The 22,082-nt window shown below is 37.4% G+C and overlaps 1 protein-coding gene across 17 annotated transcripts in view; it reads right to left on the reverse strand.

The window, feature by feature from the left end:
- Positions 1-4,534: 4,534 nt before the first annotated feature.
- The window catches only part of EIF4G3 (eukaryotic translation initiation factor 4 gamma 3), a 389,785-nt gene continuing 372,237 nt past the window's right edge, over positions 4,535-22,082 (reverse strand). For all 17 annotated transcript variants that reach the window (XM_064281426.1, XM_064281421.1, XM_023551957.2 and 14 more), the window contains 6 exons: positions 19,317-19,398; positions 17,250-17,348; positions 14,001-14,147; positions 8,868-8,949; positions 7,260-7,406; positions 4,535-5,158 (listed from right to left, as the gene is read on the reverse strand). In XM_064281426.1, the coding sequence (XP_064137496.1) occupies positions 4,977-5,158; positions 7,260-7,406; positions 8,868-8,949; positions 14,001-14,147; positions 17,250-17,348; positions 19,317-19,398 (739 nt within the window). In that variant the 3' untranslated portion in view covers positions 4,535-4,976. The remainder of the gene's footprint in view (positions 5,159-7,259; positions 7,407-8,867; positions 8,950-14,000; positions 14,148-17,249; positions 17,349-19,316; positions 19,399-22,082) is intronic.

The raw sequence follows: 22,082 nt of genomic DNA on the forward strand, positions 1-22,082 counted from the left end.
TGTGAAGTCTAAAGTCACTTTCTAAAACACATTTTAAAAATTGGCATATGATTCTCTGTAACTTATGTCTTTGATACTTTAATTCCATGATTTGGTAGTAAAGATTATTATTTTTGGCAATCAAGACAGCTTTTCTAATAGGTGATCATTTTTCCCTTCGAGGGATACATGTAATATTTGAAGCATATATGTAAGCCACTGGAGGCTATGGAGACCTAGAGATTAAATTTATTGAATAGAGGAGGTCTTCTATAAAACTAATGAACTGGGTCCAAACAGTGGTACAGGTTCTGTCTCAAGGCATTTTTGTTGCTTAACCACCCAGTGACTTGGCTAATTTTACTCTCATGACAAGTAAGCAGCCTCAAGAAGCTCAGCAGCCAGTGTCCAAATGTGCCTCAATGAATTGATTACAATAAAAACTTAAGTACTAACATTCAAATCCTAGTTTTAAAACCAGTAACTAGAATCATGTATATTACTTTGGGACTTCAACTCCAAGTCAAGCTCCACCTTAATTTTTCTAGGGTACACTCTAGTAGCCTCCACTTCATGCAGGAATTTCAATCCCAAGGAAAACTCCTCAAGTAGCAGAAGCTGAGAGGTCAACACGCCCAGAAGCTAGTTGCTAGTATGAGAGGCACCCCAGGTCATACACATCAAATCTCCAGGGTGATAAAAGGAACTTCTCGGGAACTTGTTTAGAATCAGCTGATGGTTGTAAACACAGTGCCAAGTTATGTCTAAAGAAGTTATACACTTCAGGAATAAAAACTTAAACAAAAGAAAATATCAGGGACATAACCGCTGCTGTCTCTGATGTTGTAGGGAAATACCTGTGAAGTTTGATCATTTGCTAAATGTTGGACTGGAGGCCAATACAAAAGGCAATGCAATGTATAATCCCACCTACATACGAAATGTCCAGACTAAGCGAATCCATATAGACAAAGTAGATTCGTGATTGCCATGGTCTAGGGAAAGGTGGAGAATGGGGAGTGACTGCTAATGGCTAAGGGGTTTCTTTTTTTTCTTTTTTCTTTACTGTGAAGGGGTTTCAGGCGATGAAATATTCTGAAAGTAGACAGTGATGATGATTGTGCAACTGAGAAATGCTAAAAATCCCTGAATCGGATGCTCTAAAAGGTGAGAATTATGGTATGCAAATTATATCTCAATAAAAGCAAATGCAAGCGAGAAGAAAACAAAGCAAAATACTACCCTCCACAAAATGGGGGATGTTGGTGAGGTCAAAACTAAAAACCTAGATCCTTGCAATTAAAGAACAAAACCCGAGTAATGAAAACAAAGAATCCTATCCAATAGCCTAGATTTTTTTTTTTTTTTAAGTGTGGAATACTTTTGATTCGGATGAAAGTATTTGGAAAAAAAAGATGATAATATGTCAAAAACCCCAGAATGAGAACTTGTTTGGAGAGTGAATCAAGACTAGATAAACCTGTCTTGGGTTTAATTATTGCAAATAGTATAGAATGTATTTAGAATATAAGAACAAAAGTCCAATCAAAGATCTGCCAGGATAATGAGGGGCAGATACTTCTTAGCAGGATAGGATGCTCCATGAGAGCAACTTTTGTTCACTATTACGTTCCTCACACTTAGTACATGCTCAGAAAATATACATAGAATGAAGCAAGTTAACAATGCAGGTGTGAACTGGCTTGTTGATCTATGCAAGAATAAAAAATGAGTCTTTTTTGAAAATTGGCATCATGTTCCTTTGCTAGAAATAACAGAATTTTTGTTCAACTTACTGCACAGCCATAAGTTGGTTTGTATGCAGGCATGAAGCGCCCTGAATTAATGAACTGAAAGAGGAATGGTACTTGTTCCCAAAGTCTGTTTGTTCAAATGGGTAAAACAGCTTGTGCTATAGCTTGAAGTAGTGCAGTATATCAGTGCTATTACTTTAAAAAAAAAAACACCCAAAATCTGCTTCCCAGTAAGAGGACCATGAAGAGGGCAAAAACCATGACAACTTTTTTGCAGTTCGGTTGATATTAAAACCAGTTGCTGTCGATTCCAACTCATGGTGACCTCATGTGAATCAGAGTAGAAGTGTGCTCTGTAGGGTTCTTAATGGCTGATTTTTCAGAAGTAGATTGCCAGGCCCTTCTTCTAAGGCACCTCCAGTCTAAGGACTCAAAGCTCCAACCTTTAGGTTAGTAGCTGATCATGTTAACTATTTGTACCACCCGGGGCCTCCCAATTGATACTAGTAGGGATTAATTATCCCTCTTTACTTTTATTTTGCCATTAGGTAATCATCTAATCCTATACAGCATTCTGTGTATAAAGCAACAAGATACCCAAAGATTACTTTGTAGTCTTTTCATCACACTTCATGTTATTGATGAGATTTCAAACAATATTCCTGCTATTGTACTACAGATGTTTATAACTGAGCTTTTTTCAGTGTTTTTTTTTCCCCAAAATGGTATTTTTCTTTCTCCTCCCTTCCTTACACTCGTCTATATTTAAAATATTGATGAATAGGGCTATCCCTACTATCTGAAACTCCTTCCTGCAAGCCACTGATTCCCAAAAGGCAGTCACCTCCTGCCTTCCCCCAGTACCCCAAGACCTTCTTTCTAAAAACCTACAGCACTCGGAAGGGAATCCTGGATCAGAATCCTCTGCACTTTGATTCTGGAGACTGTTAAACTTGGCATTTCACAGAAGCAGGTTGCTTCCTCCAACTGAGGGTTCCTAGGCAGAACCTGTAGCCAGACCCCCAAACAGATTTTCAGGCCCCAACTTTTATGGAAGATGCTGTCACATGCCCGTCACAAGACTTCCAGAACTTGGTACTTTGGGAACAGCTTCCCAACACTGCAGAATGTGCTCTGGGGGCTTGTGTGGCTGGATTCTGCATTGTGTTCAACCATACTCTGGAAAAAATTTTTATTGCTATGAAAAATTTTGTTCTTGTACTAAGTTCACAAGTCTCTTAATGTGGATGTTTCTTCAGAGAGGAAAGCCAGAAGAAATCCTTGGTTACCCAGATACAAAATACAAAGACTATTTATTTGGGAGCAGCCTCCTGGCTTTCTTCATACATTTTGTGAGGTGAGAGCCCACGAACAATTACAGTGGAAAACCATCTGTAGAGATTGCAACTTTATAAGAAGGAGGAGAAAAAAAAAAAAGCATAGCACTCTTGAGAGTATGGCCCCTGGACACACTTTCAGCTCAGTAATGAAGTCACTCCTGAGGTTTACCCTTCAGCCAAAGATTAGACAGGCCCATAAAACAAAACAAGACTAAAAGAGCACACCAGCCCAGAGGCAAGGACTAGAAGACAGGAGGGGACAGGAAAGCTGGTAATAGGGAACCCAAGGTTGAGAAAGGTTGTTAACCAATGTCATAAAACAATGTGTACAAACTGTTTAATGAGAAACTAGCTTGTTCTGTAAACCTTCATCTAAAGTATTAAAAAAAAAAAAAAAAGCACATCACTCCAATATCTATGAGAGAAACAGAGGCGCCCAAAATGCACTTGACTTTATACTCACCAGAATGACTTGAGTCAAGCTGGAGTTGGGGAACAATGTGATTTTCACACATGGCATTGGTTTGGCTTTAAACCTCACCCTGACTTTTTAAAAAGGATAATTCACCTTTGGTTTCTTTCATTCTTTAGAAGACATCTTTGGATTTCTTAAGCATTGTAGTCAATTGATGGAAAATTTGAAAATCAGTGATAGTGGCTGGTGGGCAAGGAGAAGGGATGTCACTTTTTTGGGTTTTTTTTTTTTTTTTTTGCAGTCTCAAAGTGTCTTGAAACACAGAGTGGAACACTTAGCTATAAAAACTTGCCCTCAGGTTTGCTCCCACCCTGAATGCATTTCTGGTTGGTGTTGGAAAGAAGCTTCCTCTGGCCTTCTAGAGGGATTCTCCCACTCAAGCATAATTGCCCTCCTTAACTACAAAGCAGCTTGTCTTTTCTGACTGTAGACACGCAGACACACAGACACACAGACACACACAGCCTCAGGAGAGATGTGGATTAGACAATGAATAGCCAGAAAGCAGCTCCCAGAGATGAGGTGCACATGCAGCAGCTGTCAAAAGGAGAAGTCGTTTTACTTTCTTTTAAACTTGCAATGTTTGTCTTTATTTTGTTCTTTATATTTTGAAAGTGAAAAGAAATAGTATTGAGTCAATTTCTTTTTGTTTGTTTTTCTTTTTTTAAATATTTGTTCTATGTATTTACAAGCCTTAAAGTTGCTCTAAAGATTCCAAAAGTATTAAGAGTACTTTTCCCAGGGTAGCACTTTTTAAAAACAATTCTTCGAGTTCTCTGGTCCACAGCATTTTCACAAATGTTTTCCTTCTGTTCCAAGGTTATGTATGTTTTGATAACTATTGTGATTTTTATTTTCTGAAGCAAGCTGAGAGGCAGGCAGAAAGATTTGATACCAAAAAAAAAAATCATTCTTACCTTGGTCACCCCAAACCTTCTTAAATCTGGACTAACTACTATGCTTTTAAAACAAACGTGAGGTGCATCTGAAGGGGAGGGAAATTTATTTCTCTGCTTTTCTATTATACAAGTTGTTTACAGAAACTGCAAATTAAAAAATTACACTGGCATTTGCAGTCCTTAAAATAAATTAAAAGTTCTCAACTTTTTTTTTTTTTTGCTAAACAAATGTGTTTCTTTAAAGTATGAGTCCTTGTTTAAAAAGAAAAGATTAAAACAGAAAATATTTTCTATAAATAATACATGTATTTTGGTTTTAGTGCTCCCACCCTCAGGTTTGACGTCTACTTTTTTCCAGTACCTTTTTCCTCCATGATCACCTTTTTTTCTCTTTCCCCTCTCCCACTCGTGCACACGTGGGGGTTTCTGCGAGAATTGGCCTTGCTGCACTGTGATTGGCGAAGACGTGAAACTTTTTAAAAAAAATACTTAAATTGTTTCTTTTGTTTCGTTTTGTGTATTTGAAGTTTTAGTTATCCTCAGACTCCTCTTCGGCTTCCCGCAGCCAAGTGAAGAACGCTGTGACAGATTTCAGGGCCACACCCTTCCCATTCTGCTCTGCAGGGTCCTTGCTGCTCTCCCACTTGTAGAAGGCATCCTCGGAGATCACCTCTTCGTCATACAGGCAATCAAAAAACATCCGTAGCAAGTCTGCAACGGGGTGAAAAGAAGCCCTTAGTTTTGGAGGCACTGTAGTTCCCAAAGAAAGCATGTATTTCAAAGTAGTGAATGAATGCACATTAATTCCCCCAGGGAATTAGTGGCAATTAGCATTGGGGACAATTCATCGTAATAGCTCTTGATAGTTTAATAGCACAACAACTTGTCTAAAGAAGAGGAAAGAAGACAGTCTGAATTATTTTTTATTTCTATTTTTTGATCAATATAAACTATTTTCTGGTATTGGTGAGTTGTTTGATATTTTATAGGTCTCAAACACTTTAAAAATTAAATACAAGAATAATTTTTTTACTTTCTCCTTTACACACTTCTCCATTGTTTGTATTTTTACATTGAAAATATATTATTTGTACAAACTTTGGATTAAAAAGGCAGGATATACTTTTCACCTCTCCTAAGGTTATATTTTAAAAATGAAAATAATAATCCTTCATATGGAAAACGTAGGCATAAACTATTTTACCTAGATTTTATCAAGTGAAACTATAGTTGTTTTGTTTTTAATGCCCAAACTATCTTATTACAATGCTCTGTTTTGCTCTCACTGTGGAAACTTGGCTTACATTATTGTTCCAAAAAAAAAAAAAGACAAAATTAAGCTCCAACAGAGGGATATATATATATGTGTGTGTGTGCGTGCGTGCTAACTCGTGTGTGTCTGTATACCTACCTTCATTATAAAAAAAATAGGCTCTTAAAATTAATTTACAGTCACCTCTCTGATTCATAATAACAGAGGAGGGCAGTGGAATAAATAATACATGCTAATAAAGATTAGGTTTAGAATGAATTATACTAAAACTTTTCTTTAAATTTGTCTTTGTAATTATACTAGTCAAGCTAATATATTGAAGTAAATTTTCATTTTCTAAACCCTAGCCGGTCTATGTGAAAATGGAAGCAAGTGACCAGGATTCTGCTGGCAGTAAATCTAGAATTAACTATCTCTCCAGGGATCACTGAAGCTGATAATTATGGCAAATATTTTAATTTGACTGACTGAACACACAGCATCAATACCATCTGCCGATTTAACCATCTCATTTGAAAAGTTAGTGTCCTCTTTCTGTAAGAGTAGGAAAAGGAAGCCATGGTGCTCAATGACCTATCAAAGGTCTTGAGAGAAAGAAAACAAAATCAGATTAAATTCTCTGATTCCGACTCAGATGTCTTTTAGTTACAATCTGAGCGTAATTTGTTTCAATCTTTCCCTTTATTCCCCAGAAAGATTCAACAGCACTAGGGAAAGAAGGGAAAACTTTGCAAAAGCTACAATCTAAAAAGGTGTCAAGGAACTACGTGAACTACTTCAGCACCAAGTCTCTAAAACAGCCATGGGATTATCCACTTTCATAAATTTCAACTGAGTTTTCAAAATTTAATTGAATTCAGCTAATTAGCCATTATCACTAAGACTCAGGTGTTCAGGTTACCTTATTTGTCTGGTTAGTCAAGAATTAATCACAATACTTAACTGAAAACTATTCTAAAATTCCTTTGTAAAGACAACATGATTAACATACTTATGGTCTGTCTTTGGCACCTGAGGATTTGAAGAGTATCATCCTCAAGATTATTCACTAATTTTCATTATTAAGGCCTACATTAACAAAGGTGTAAGATTCACTGCATGTATGCTAATACCAAAAGATGTCCTAGGCCTACACTGTCTAATACAGCAGCCACTAGCCACGTGTGGCTAGTTACATTAAGTAAAATTAAAAGTTATGTTCCTCAGTCACAACTGCTACATTGAAAGTGCTCAACAGCTACCTGTTTTTCATGGTTATTCTATTGGACAGTGCAAATATATCTGTATCACTGCAGAAAGTCTTATTAGATAGACCTATGCTAGAAAGAGGATTAAATCTTTAATATAAGCTAATTTTCCTGTTGTCATTTACTCATAAAAGTCAAGTATGTAAAAAATTGAGATTTATGGAAGTTGCTGGTTATCGCAGTTTTTGTACCTAGTGATTTTTCTGCTGTCTACTGTTCAAACTCTGAACCATCTCTATGTGGATAAACCTCACCCAGTGGTTGTGTTAACTGGAACATGAAGTAAACTTACTGGCAGGTTGATCAAGTTTTACTATTGATGCTTGTAGTGCATAAAGTGCTTGCAGTTCCTTCTCTGTATCTGAGTCTAGGTACTTGAGTAAAATCGGCACTCTCTGCTTGATGACAGCAGTGTCCACTCGGAAGGCAGAGCAGTCAGCTAGAGGTGACAGAATAACTAGGCATTATATTTAAGGAGTTAACATACAGACCATTTTCAATTTTCTGAGTAGATAGGATACACAGGACTCTGCAAGGGAAGATGGAGAAAGCAAAGGGGTCTAAGGCAAAGATTTGGAAATCCAAAATGTACTTAAGTTTTTACTGGGAAATTCTCTCTGAAATAATAAAAACATGGAGGTGGGATATATTTCGAGTGCTGGATTCCCTCAAGAGCAGTATACCCAATGATTTATCTTTAATAATGAAACAGTGACAATGGTTTGATGACATTCCAAACTATAAAAGCAACATTAAAAAGGAAATTAAAGTGACAGTTCATGCAAATCTTTTTAGACGGTTAAAAGAACTGGAACCATTTGTTACCAATAGGAAGTCAAAGATCAACTGTGACAGTGGCAAACAACAAACATAAGCCATTCCAGCAGCTCAGATCTAGGCCTTTGGGGGACAAGTATGATAAGAAGGGCTGAGGAAAGCATTCTCAGTGCCAGGAAACACAAGGTTTTATTTTCTTTGCAAGTTATCACTGAGACACAGTCTTGTTTTCAAGAGCAACTTTTTGTACTTTCCAACTTTGATTTTAAAACACCAAAGTCTTATAGGTCCATAGGTACTGGGAATAATTTCAAAGATTTTTATAAAGACTTTTACTTAGCTTGTTATTTACCATATTAAAGAACATTGAAAAAAAATTCCACCTGACGTGAAACCTTAAATTATAACTCCGGGGCTAAATTACATGGCAGAAAGCTATCTTCTCAAGTGACGGACAGACCTGAAATTCTGAGACATCTTTTGAGCTGATGAATTTGTGACAGGAATGTTAGACTAAGTGGATGTCCTCATTAAATATTGTTAGATACCACAGGTAGCTTGGAATATTTAGGGTTTCTACCAATGTTAACCCTAACCCTGTGTGCAATACATAAACATTTGATAAAATTGTCTCATCATGTAAAGTCAATGTAAAGCAGGAGGAACAATGGGTAACTTCTTTCCTCCCATTATGTATTTATGCAAAGTGACTTTTCTAGTGAGAATAGCCATCCATTGATATTAGTTTTAAGAATATTCAACCTATTTGTTATCATTCAAAAAGAGAAGAAAGAAGAGACCTAGAATGCTGGATGTGAAAAGGTGAGAGAAAAGCCAAGGAATCTAAAATAATTCAAGGAGCATGCAATAACTTTCCACTGAACTGAAGAACACAAGACCTGCAGTAGCCACTCAGGGCTCTCTGCAGGCAAGCAGCTATTCACCTCTCTGCTTGAGACAGTCGTGCAATATAGACAAAAATGGTACCTGTTAGCATAGAAACTGACCTATAGAGGGCAAGTTTTGAAGGCGAAGTAACTTCAGACATGTATAATCAGCAGCTGAGTAGCTGACATGTTGGGAATTTTAGATGTTAAGGGTTGCCTTCAGAAATGTTACTTACCTATAATAGCTGCTTTACAAACAGCTGTCATTAAAGCTCTAAGGAATGTAGGTGAACTCATCTGGCTTTCATCTAGATTAGCCTGAAATCAAAAGTAAATGGAAAAATTAGAGGTTACCCTGAATACCTGAGAAATTATCTCCCCAAACCAGGGTGGATTTGGCAGTAAGGGCAGATGGAGTCTCATTCAAGCTCTGCAAAAATTAATCTCCTGATTCACTGAAAAACAGTTTGACTATCACCATTCTGCCTGAAAATGTTTTAAGCACCACTATTTAGTTTTCAGAGTGCTTATCACTGCCTATCCTCTGCTCACGCAGTGATACGCTGTTGTGTACTATGTGCATGTGGAAGGGCAACCATTTAAAAAGACATTCTTCCTTCCCAATGAATAATCCACATTAAGATGATCTAGTCATTTAAAAGAACAACCAAACCACAAGTGCAATGTACTTTCAGAACTACTTTCTCAGTTGTATGCAACCATTCTTACGCGTGCCAACACTGCTTTCTTCGTCTTCATTTTCATTTGAATTAAAGATTAGTCTCAAGCACTGTCTCAAACAAACCCTTCAGGTGGTGAGAAAATTGTTATTCTTTTCTAAGAATGGCAAGAGAAAATGTATTTAGAGATGCTAAGTAGAATAAATGGGTCCCCAAATTTATTTTTAGTTTATTTTTCTAAAGAGCTTGTCTTGTTGCTATTAGACACTGTATTAAGCCAGATAAGTAGCAAAAGGGAAAAAACAAACAAGACATTTTCTGAGCAGGTATTTGAAATGTTTTTCAATGTTTACATTGCTTATGGCTGTGAACAGAACTAACGATTGTCTCAGCTTCTTTTAGTAGCACAGCATGGTATTTTCCACTGAAAGGATCAGCCTTAAAAGGATTAAACCAAACCTATTGCCCTCCAGTCAATTCAGCCTCACAGTGACCCTATAAGACAGAGCAGAACTGCCCCATAGGGTTTCCAAGGCTGTAAATCTTTACAGAAGCAGACTGACACATCTTTCTCTTGCAGAGCAGCTGTTGGCTTTGAACTGCTGACCTTTCGCTTAGTAGCCACATGCTTTAACCACCTTGCCACGAGGGCTCCTAAAAAGCATTGGCTGGGAAAGATTAAAGATGTCATTTTAAATTTCTATGTTGAAAACCTAACAATTTCAAAGATATCTGGATATCAGTTTAATGTTGAAGGCTCTGAGAACCGAGGTAGAGTAACCAGCACTTCTCTCGTTGTTGAACACCTAACTTCAAACATCACTTCGGAGGAAGTGACAGTTTCTTGAGAGTTAAGAGTGGTTAACAAGTCAGATGGCCAGCTCTGTGGGCTACTGGCAGAGCTGAAACATGGAGGGCTGTGCTACAGGAAGAGGCTCCACCACCAACCCTTTCCCAGAGGACAGAAATGTGTGGCGCCACTGCTGACAGCTAAGGTTGCGCGACGGGGTAGGGAGTAGGAAGGAGGAAAGACCCACGTATAAAAAGTTTCATGATAATTTGTGCATTCTAGCCAGTTGCTGGTTTATAAATCTTTAAAAATACTTTATTTAGGCGGAGGCCAGGCTTGTCTAATCCCAAAGAAATTATTTCTGCTAAGTCTGGACAATTATTTTTGAAGAAGAAACGAGGGAATAAAAACATACCATTACTTCTCCCCTCCCCCTCATCATTACTTTTTGGCTCAACAAAACTTTATAAACAGGCTGAAAGAGCTATTTCAAGTACTGAATATCATATGAAATCCCCAAAGGATTAAATTTCAAGCAGTCTGAGAAAAATAAACAAATTAGTTAAATGTTATTAGATAATAAATATCATTTCCAAACCATTTGACTGTTTATTGTGTTATAAAAACACAGGGTGCATATCTCTTCTACTAAATAGAGCCAAATATTATAATTCTAGCATTTGAGAGTAGAAAAGACCCGAAGAGAAGAGTAAAGAAAGCTGACATATGGAATACACAGAGATGTTAACAAAAGAGGGCAAAAATAAGAAGGAAGATGGATCTGCTAAGCAAAGTCATATTTGTGTAATACTTACTCGTATCTGACACAGTGCAAAAAAAGTCTATATGTATTATGAGCTCAGTTACTATTATATTTTTGTTGTCACTCTCTCTTTTTTTTTTTAAGTCAGCTTTATTAACATTCCTTAAAATTTACCCTTTGTCTTCTCTTTGAGAATAATTGTTGGTCTGGAGACGGCAGAATAAACACTGATATGAAAGAAACAGAGCCCAAGGTGGATGAAGAGGTAAAAACAGAATCATTTTTCAATAAATGAGAAAACACAAGACCAAGTTGCTAAACTGATGGGGATATATGAAAAATGGTGGAGAAAGAGAATGATGCTAAATATATAAATGTTCACTTGGCCTCCAAATGGGGAAAGAATGTATATGATATCAATAACATACCAGAAAGCCTGATGCTAATTCTATGCTAAATTCTAGAATGAACTGTCACATGAATGGCTTAAAAGCCTCATAGAAGAAAGAGATGGTTATACTAAGAGGCAGCATAAAATTTATGGAAAACAAGTTATGCTGAACTATATCCACTCCGCACTTACTGACACGGTTAGGTTCTGAAGACCCGGTTGTTATGCGAAAATGGAGGAGGATAAGATCACAATATGGAAGGTGACTATCTCATTACGTAACTGCTAAATTATATCATTATATAACTCTCAAACCACTGAGAATCATGGCCCCACCAAGCTGATACATAAACTTACCCATCGCAGCCAGCGTTACTCTCGCCTTGTACCCCGGCATTCGTTACTGCCAGATGTTTGTCATTAATACACAAAATAGTCAGATTTTTTACTATTGTTGTAAATGCGAAATGTTGGTAACAAGATAGTCCACAAGTGAGGAGTAGGTGTAACCTCCTTTTCTGAGCTCAGAAGAAAGATACAGTTGTGACTCTCTGGACTTGAGCAAGACATTTGATAAAGTATCCAATGATAGATATTTCCTTGTGGTCAAAGTGTAAAATGTGAGCTAGGCAGTAGAATGAAGTGAATTAATGAATTAACAGCCACAGCGGTGGGGAGGCTGGTCATTCAAGGTATGCTTCTTTATCCATAGCCCTGCCCAATCACACATTTACCCGTAACTTGAATGACAACACAACTGGCATGTTAATGAAATGCATAGATGATACAAAGTAAAAAAAAATTGCAAGCATCCCAAAGTGTCATGAGAGAATAAAAACGTGTTTAAGAAGATGAATATCAACAGAATTAAATTTAAATATCCTCCATTTTGGTTCAAAAAACAAATGCACTAAGTTCAGGATGGGAGAAAAATGGCTAAACAACAGAATGTAAAAGAACGGGTACTGAATGACAGAAAGAGCAATTTGAATTCAGTGCAGAGAGGCTTCCAGGGGGCAGAATCCAAAATAAGAAATGCATTACTACCACCTGACCATACACTGCTGGACCACTCTGGTTATCATGGTCAGTCTGCACATCCTCACTTTGAGAGTGATGTTGAAAGCCCAGGCTATGCCTGGATAAGAGTAACTAGAACTAGCTTGACAGCCTGGATATCAAGGTTTCAGGAGAGGGTAAAAAGCATCTAGATAGGACGACAAGGATATGATGATAGGCTATTTCAGTTATTTGAAAGGTTCTCAACTAAAGGGGAAAATGGATTTATTACCCTGTGTAGCTACTGAGGAAAAATAGGTACAAAATCAAATTATTAGATGCTTCATTATTTCTCAATGCTTAAAGTGGCTGAAGAAACAACAACCCATTAGAACAGCTACAACAGAGGATTTATACAGGAGGGAGAGACCTAGACTAGCCCTTTACAGCTTACTCTCAACTTTGATTACTCTATGATCTCATGAAAAATGTGCACAAATAAAACACAATTTTATAAATAAAAATTATTATTCAAAGGAATACAGTAACAAATTAAAAGTAGACACGATCAACATAAACTCCGCAACACAAGATAACTAATGTATAATATTTTCAGAAGGCAATGTTAATGTGAAAATAAAAGCCACCACATCTCATAAAACGCAGCAATGATTGTGATGATGGCATAAAACCCATTGCCGTGGAGTCGATTCTGACTCATAGCGACACTATAGGACAGGACTGAACTGCCCCATAGGGTTTCCAAGGAGCGACTGGCAGATTCGAACTGCTGACCTTTTGGTTAGCAGCTGAATTCTTAACCACTATGCCACCAGGGTTTCCATGAGGATGGCATATGTCATGGGTTGAATTGTGTCCTCCAAAAATACCTGTCAACTTAGCTGGGCCATGATTCTCAGTATTATATGACTGTCCACCATTTTATGTGATTTTTCTATATGTTCTAAATCCTATCACTACGATGTAATAAGATGGATTAGCGGCAGTTATACTGATGAGGTGTACAAGATTAGGTAGTGTTTTAAGCCAATCTCTTTTGAGATATAAGAGAGAAGCGAGCAGAGAGACATGGGGACCTCACACTACCAAGAAAGCAGTGCTAGGAACAGAGCACGTCCTTTGGACCTGAGATGCTCCCACACCAAGGGAAAACTGATGAGCCAAAAGAGTGAAAGCCTTCCCCTGGAGCCTGCACCCTGAATTCAGACTTCTGGCCTACTGGGCTGTGACAGAATACATTTCTCTTTGTTAAAACCATCCATTTGCAGTAGTTCTGTTATAGCAGCACTAGATGACTAAGACAGCATAGGACTAGACAATGTTTCATTCTGTTATACATAAGGTCGTTACGAGTCGGAGCCGACTTGATGGCACCTGACAATAACATATTACATTAATTTTATCCAGGATAGTATTTAAAATGTGAGGGCATTCAGAAAGGAATGTAATTGTAGAATGGTAAAAATGCAGAGTATATCAGAAACTAAAGTGAGACCCAGAGAAATGGCTTATGTTCTGATTATTTTTACCGAGTTTTTAGGAGACTGTGAATCTTATAAAAATAGAAAGTCTTAATGAGTTTTAAATACATATGTAAAAATAAAAGCTAACTTCCTTAAGATTAAAAAATCCTATGAGGGAGAAGGGTGGGTATGTGGATTAAGGGGATCTCATGGTAAAATTTTTTTTGCACAGTTATCAGGGAGGGTGACGCAGTCTTTATACCTCTACCCAGTCAAAGATCTGCTCATCATTTGCTTTGTCCTCAATAATGAGTTTCTCGAGTCGTTTATATAGCTCTTCAGCAGTGAGTTCTTTCTTTGAAAGTGCTTCAGAGGAACAGGAACCATCAGATTCTATAAAGTCCAACTTCTGTAACATAAAATGTTAAACATATTAACATCATTCAGTGTTATCATCACCCAAATAGGAAAACAGTGCCACGGGCTGTATCTTCTGTCTTACATGGAATCAAAATCATTACCAGGAACCATTTTATATCTATAGTTCTGGAAGATTCTTACTCTGTTATTCTTCTGAATATTTCTCTATCTTCTTATATTATGTATCTCTAATTCTTCTTAAAAAACAAGCAAACAAACAAATCCCCTATATATGCTTATCTCCAGGTCATTTTGAGCTTCAATTTTGCTCTTGGATGTCACATAGCTCTTTAAGGTGGGGCAACAGTACTAGCCAAGGGCACAATTTAACTCCATTTCTGCAGCCTACGGTTTCTGTCAAGGTTTGTGTCAGGATCACTGGATAGCAGCTGTCAAATCGCTGTAGTTGTGGTTTCACTAAGGCCTTCATGTAACTTCTGACCATTCTGAATCCAAGTACAAGAAATGGCATTATAATCATTTAACTCTTAAATGGAAAGTTTTTTTTTTTTTTTAAGGCAATGAGGTATGTAGGTATGCTTTGCTTTATGAAATTTCATTACTCTAAAGTCATAAGGGCTAAAATATTAAAAACTATTCATATAAGATTTTCTAAACACTTTTGAAGATCCTGGTGTATTCCTATACCCTACCCATCATTTACACAGAAGAAACCGCTATCTTGAATTCTGTTTTTTCATCCTCTTGTTTTAATTATTTTTATCACTTATGTAGCAACTCTAAACAGTATTTCCCTACGAGTTTTTGGAAACACTGTGGACAATTTTTCCAATTCAATGTTGATAAACACCACATCCTCTACACTTAAATGTACACACCAAAGCAATCTCTTTTCAGAATAGACAATCAATTTTTTATAACCTAACCATGAAATACTCTTCAAACTTATTCTAATACCCTAAAGCTCCCTGTTTAACCTACCCCAAACCTACAAAAATAAGGTCTAAAGCAATGAACAATAACAACACAAAAATCAAACATGATGTACAGTGCCCATTAATAAAATATGACACAAAAATTTGAAAATAAAAGCCTTTACCACCACCAAAGGAGTCAGTGGTATAGCTGTAAGGTTTACATTGGTCACTGCAGAGAAGGATTTGATTCTTAGAATCCTTGTGTTTCTGTACAAGTTATATGATCTTCTTGGTACCCAGAAGGCTGGGGTTTGGGTTTAGGGATCAGATCACCACTATCTCTTGGAGAATGCTCCAGGGCTTACAGAAAAAGGGCATTAAACCAACTATTTTAGAAGAAAGCTGAAAGTCAGGATATATAAGACCAAGTTCTCTAGAACCTCATTTTTTCTAATATGCCTTTTAAACATTTTTATGAATTATAAAACCACCAACATCCATAATTTATTGAGCACCTCTCTGGGCTATGCACCGTGGGAGGTGCATCTGAAACAGTACCTCATTTAATCCCCACAAAAACTCTACAAGAAAGGTATTATTAGCATTTTATAGATGAGGAACCTGTGGCTTAAAGAAGTCAGGTTATTTGCTTGAAGTCACACAGTAAGTCGTAGAAAACTGGAATCTGAATCTAGGTTTATTTGATTTCAAACCAGGGTTCCTCTCTACATTCATATAATGCTTAGATAGATAGATAGCTCCTGCTGAGTGAACTTATGGCAACCTTATGTACAGCAGAACAAAACACTGCCTAGTCCTCCATTATCCTCACCATCACTGGCATATTTGAGTCCGTCATTGCAGCTACTCTGCCAGTCCATTTCACTGAGGGTCTCCCTCGTCGGCCTTCTACCTCACTAAACATGATGTCCTCCTCCAGGGATTGATCCTTCTTGATGATACGTGAAAGTAAGTGAGTCGAACAATGTTCTGTTGTAATCCATACAGTTTTTGTTGGCTAATTTTCAAAAATAGATTGCCAGGCCTTCCTTCCTAGTATGTCTTAGTCTGGATGCTCTGCTGAAATCTGTCCACCATGGGTGACCTTGCTGGTATTTGCTTCTTCTGGGAGTCAGAGTAATACTGACCTGGGACCAATTCAACTTTCTTCCAAGATCTCTGGTAGCACTGATAAAGGCATCTATCTGCCCTTAGGGCAACATGCCCTTGACATATGCTTACTGCTCAGACTTCATATTTCATCTTGGCTTTTTTTTTCCTTCTTCTTTCTTGGCCCCTTGGAAATTTCTTCCACTTTCTATGAACCCAGCAATACAACAGAAATTATGCTTTATGCAGGTGCTTACTGTTGTGGCAGAAGTGTTCCCCAGTGTGTGTAAACTACAACCGAAAATGAAGCTAAAGTCCATAGTAACCTAATATATATCTTTACGCACAATAATTTCACATTGCTTTATTATTTTCATTCATCTAGAGCGACTTTATCTTCTTATTGCTAATTTTGTTGGCTGTCTTTAGTTTTCCTCACTTGTTTTCCAGGATCATTTTGAGAGGCAGTTTTGCTTTCTCTCTCTGTCGCTCTCCTTAGTCTAACATTTTATGGTTGCCCCTACCTGGCCCTCATAATTCCTCATTTAGGATCGAATTATATTGGCTGTGGAAGCTTCTGCCTTGTGATATTGTGGATTTCCAGATTCAGCTGCCAAGTTGGTAAGCAACCTACCTAAGGTTCTGGCTACAAGACTGCGTCTATTTCCTTGTGCTTATGTATCTACTGGTTTCATGCAGTAAGCTTGTCTTCAATTCTCTACCTTGTAAGGGACATTCTAGTCTCCATTACCCCACAGAAATAATTTCTGGCTGCCTCTGCCTGCTCTCTGACCCAGGGCGCAAAAGATCTGCAGTTTTAGCCTTATTACTACTGCTTTATTTATGTCATTTGTGGCTCATGGAGATGTGTAGCTTGTTTTCGGAGTGTGGCTACCTAAGTCTTTTGATTTTTTGTTATTTTATCTGTTATTTAGTGAGTGTGGAGTTGGGGTGGCCTCAAAGCATGAACTTACAATGCCACCTTGACCAAGATTCCTATTTTGATCTAATTTTAATTACTGAAATACTAATAAAATTACCTTCATTTCCTCTGTGAAACGAGCCAACTACTACCAACAGGAAAACACATGCCTTGTTCTTACCTGCTCCAAAAGAAAATTATGTACATCTTCCCCTTCTGGTAAAAAGTCCTTCCAGCTGAGGTCAGCCTCCCTCCATAAGGCTCCCACTTTCTTATGGCTCTAAAACACAGATAAGTCCAATCCATTTACTTTCACATTGAAAGAGGAAAAAAAGAGGACTGCTTAAAATTAAGAGTACAGAGCCCTAAAAACTGAAAAATCAAAACTTTTCTTTGCTGACGTTAAACAGACATTTGAACGCATGTACTTGTAATGGTGAATGACTGAAGTACAGCTGTTTTAGAGAATGATACTAAGGTTCATCAGTTTACTTATCAGATGAGTAATCTGGGCAACTACAAGCTGCTATTTGGGATTTGCGAACATAAGCGCTTCAAGAGTCCAATACACATGATTTATATATTCAACACCAATGCTTTTCCTAGTGAGTGCTGTATGTATTTGCTATTAAAGTCTCTCAAAAAGCCCCACTGCAATCCCTTTTCATACAAAATCATGATTATGCTGCCGCATAAGAGAATGCCTAAGACAGTTGTTTGTCCCAAACCACGAATGAGAAGTGTTTCAAGGGCCAGAAGCACAAGGTTGAGCCCAAGAAACAACAGAGATGAGCTGCTGTCACCTGGAAAAATGAGGCAGCTGTCATCTAAGAAGCAAGTATTATTTCAAAGAGTAACTTGCCCAAGGGGCAGCTGATAACTTGGTGGAGCCAGGATTTGAACTCAGGCTGACTCCAAAGCTTACGCTTTATAATCATTTGGCTTTATTTAGAAGTAGGAATTTACATTTCTACAAAAAAAAGGTAAACAAGAATTTGAGTTTTGAATACGGGCTAAAGGCAAGTGGGTAGGAGAGAAAGAGGGAATTTTAAGACATACAAATCGAGGTTCAGTAAAAATTTTAGTACCATCAAACAAACGATAATCAACTAGAACTAGAGACCAGGCTATTTAGTATAACTACCTATGGATAACTATTACACAAATGGGATATAGAGGGACGTCTGTAGACTTACAGGGGAGAAATGAAACTTTGACATTTTTTTAATCAATGCTTATAAAGCACTGAAATCTATCATCCCATTATCTTTGGCTCAGGTTTGAATAAGTGAGAAATGTCTCTAGAATTTTCATGTGAGTTCTGTTGTGTTTTGACATCTTTCAACCGAGGTGTCCCATTACCTCTGTGATGCCACAGTACTTTCCTAAATCTCTTAGATCTCTAATATAACATTTTCAGATTCTTTTGAAACTATTGGTTTAGACTTGTCTCTCTTCCCCTCTGGCCTATAAATTCTTTGAAAGCTTCGTTATTTTTGTAGACTGAGGGCCTAGCATAGAGTTTTGTAGAGAATAATTGTACAGTAAGTATTTATTAAACTAAAATAAATTAAACTAACGTTAAGACAGAAACCCACAATCTTGTAGAATAATTTTTACCACCTATTTCTAATCACATTAAGGAGCCCTGGTGGCATGGTGGTTAAGTACTCAGCTACTAACTGAAAGGTTGGTGGTTTAAACCCACCAGCTGTTCTGCAGAAGAAAGATGTGAAGTCTGCTTCCATGAAGATTATGGCCTTGGAAACCCTATGAGGCAGTTCTTTTCTGTCCTACAGGGTCGCTATGAGTGAGAATTGACTCGATAGCAACAGGTTTGGTTTTTCTAATCAGATTAACTATCCAGTGATCCAGAAATATAAAATTGATCACTTTATGAATCCTATCATGCTTTGAGGAAAACAAAGAAATTTTCATTAAAATCTACTAAAAAAGCATGAATTGTATAGACATTTTGTTTAGAAAATACAAAATTATTAATTGCCAATCAACCATATCTTGAGATTCTTTAGAATTATACCACATTTAGCTGAGATTAGATAATTTTTAGCCAAGTTACTAGTAAAAGAAGAACAAATACACCTCGGAAAGAAGCTAGGTTAAAACAGAGTTATTAGTAAAAGAAAATAGAATTACTTGCACACTGAGTTCTCAGCTATTCATGGGTAACCCAATATCAAGACCCTAATATGCTACTGAGTCTGACACTCAGGAGTTTAACACTCACCATTTGTTTGCATAGAAGGTGCAATATTTCAGAAAGCAAGATCCCAGCTCTTCCAACAGGAAGTAAAGGTTTGCTAAATTCTCTATAAAAGATAAGAGCAATGATTAAGTACCTCTGAACAAATTCTCTATTTTAGAACAGTAGGCAAACAACGTGTGCCAAAATAACAGACCCTGTGTAACCAAAATAATACCGGACAAGCCAAAGTTCCAGGGCGTGGTCTAAGCTATTTTGCACAGAAGCAGTTTGGTGTCTTTAGGGTCACCTTATGCTCCATGGAAAAGTTGAAAAGGGACTTTACAATAACTGGGGTTTGCCTTTTTTGTTAACCACTTACATGATGGAGCAACGTAAAGATCAATCATAGTTTATTAAGCTCTGTTTCAAACCAAAAGGGGAGAAACCCTCTAGTAACAGGGAGTTGTGAAGCCCAGTTTAAGGGCATTTAGGAAAAAAAAGCTTTTCTTCAGAGTATAGATAAAACAGAAGAGGACCAACTGTTTCATAGTCTAGATTAGTATTTCCGAAATTGTATGCCAAAGGATACCAGTGATTACCAACAATTACTCCTCAAAAGAAGATTCTACAGTCAGTTAAGTGGGGCAATACTGAATTAAGACAAACTAGTTTTTATTTGTTGTTATTTTGTTTTACTACAGGATTCTCATAATTTTTAACGTGCTATAATATACTCTTGAATCTCAAAGAAAAGGGACACAGTAGTATGCAGAGTTTGACTGTATAAACAATTTCTGGGGAAACACTAGTGTTCTGAACAACACAGTTTGGGAAATACAGTGAGTATGGTCTATACCCACCACGTGTCTGTCAGTGTATTGTACTGTGGTGGCTTGCACGTTGCTGTGATACTGGAAGGTATGCCACTGGTATTTCAAATACCAGCAGGGTTACCCATGGTGGACAGGTTACAGCAGAGCTTCCTGACTAAGGCAAACTAGGAAGAAGGAATTGGTCTACTTCTGAAAAAATAGGCCAGTGAAAACCTTATGAATACCAGTGGAACACGGTCTGATACAGTGCTGGAAGATGAGTCCCTCAGGTTGGAAGGCACTCAAAATACGGCTGGGGAAGAGCTGCCTCCTCAAAGTGGAGTCAGCCTTAACGATACAGATAGAGTCAAGCTTCTGGGACCTTCATTTCCTAATGTGGTATGACTCAAAATGGGAAGAAACAGCTGCAAACATCCATTAATTACTGGAATGTGGAATGTACAAAGTATGAACCTAGAAAATCAGAAATCATTGAAAATGAAATACAACAAATAAAGATTGACATCACAGGCATTAGTGAGCTGAACTGGACTGGTATTGGCCATTTTGAGTCAGACAATCATATGCTCTACTATGCCAGGAACGACAAATTGAAAGAAAAATGGCGTCATGTTCATCGTCAAAAAGAACATTTCGAGATCTATCCTTAAGTACAACAGGATAACATCCATACGCTGTCAAGGAAGACCAGTTAATATGACTATTATTCAAATTTACACACCAACCACTAATGCCAAAGATACGGAAACTAAAGATTTTTACCAACCTCTGCAGCCTGAAATTTATCAAACAAGCAATCAAGATGCATTGATAATTGCAGGTGATTGGAATGTGAAAGTTGGAAACAAAGAAGAAGGATCAGTAGTTGGAAAATACAGCCTTGGTTACAGAAATGATTCCAGAGGTCGCAGGATGGAATTTTGCAAGACCAATGACTTATTCATTACAAATACCTTTTTTCAACAATATAAATGGCAACTATACATGTAGACCTTACTGGATGGAAAACACAGGAATCAAATCAACTATATCTGTGGAAAGAGATGATAGAAAACCTCAATATCATCAGCCAGAACAAGGTCAAGGCCTGACTGTGGAACAGGCCATCAATTGCTCATATGCAAGTTGAAGTTAAAGCTGAAGAACATTAAAACAGGTCCACGAGAACCAAACTATGACCTTAAATATATTCCACCTGAATTTGGAGACCATCTCAAGAACAGATTTTACGCACTGAACACTAACGATCGAAGACCAGACAAATTGTGGGACATCATACGTGAAGAACAAAAGAGGCCATTAAAAAGACAGGAAAGAAAGAAAAGACCAAAATGGATGTCAGAAGAGACTCTGAAACTTGCTCTACAATGTAGAGTAGCTAAAGCAAATGGAAGAAATGATGAAGTAAAAGAGTTGAACAGAAGATTTCAAAGGCTGGCTACAGAAGACAAAGTAAAGTATTAAAATGAAATGTGCAAAGACCTGGAGTTAGAAAATGAAAAAGGAAGATGCTCCATATTTCTCAGGCTGAAGGAAAAATTCAAGCCTCAAGTTGCATTTTTTAAAGATTCTATGGCCAAATTATTGAACGACACATGAGGCATGAAAAGCAGGAAGGAATACATAGTCAGTGTACTAGAAAGAATCGGTCGGCATTCAATCATTTCAGGAGGTAGCATATGATCAAGAACCAATGGTACTGAAGGAAGAAGTCCAAGCTGCTCTGAAGGCATTGGCGAAAAACAAGGCTCCAGGAATTGACAGAATACCAGTTGAGGTATTTCAACAAACGGATGCAGCGCTGGAAGTGTACACTCATCTATGTCAAGAAATTTGGAAGACAGCTACCTGGACAACTGACTGGAAGAGATCCATATTTTTGCCCATTCCAAAGAAACGTGATCCAACAGAATGTGAAATTATAGAACAATATCAATTATATCACAAGCAAGTAAAATACTGCTGAAGACTATTC

This window comes from Loxodonta africana, chromosome 3, assembly GCF_030014295.1.
Source record: "Loxodonta africana isolate mLoxAfr1 chromosome 3, mLoxAfr1.hap2, whole genome shotgun sequence".
Taxonomy (NCBI): domain Eukaryota; kingdom Metazoa; phylum Chordata; class Mammalia; order Proboscidea; family Elephantidae; genus Loxodonta; species Loxodonta africana.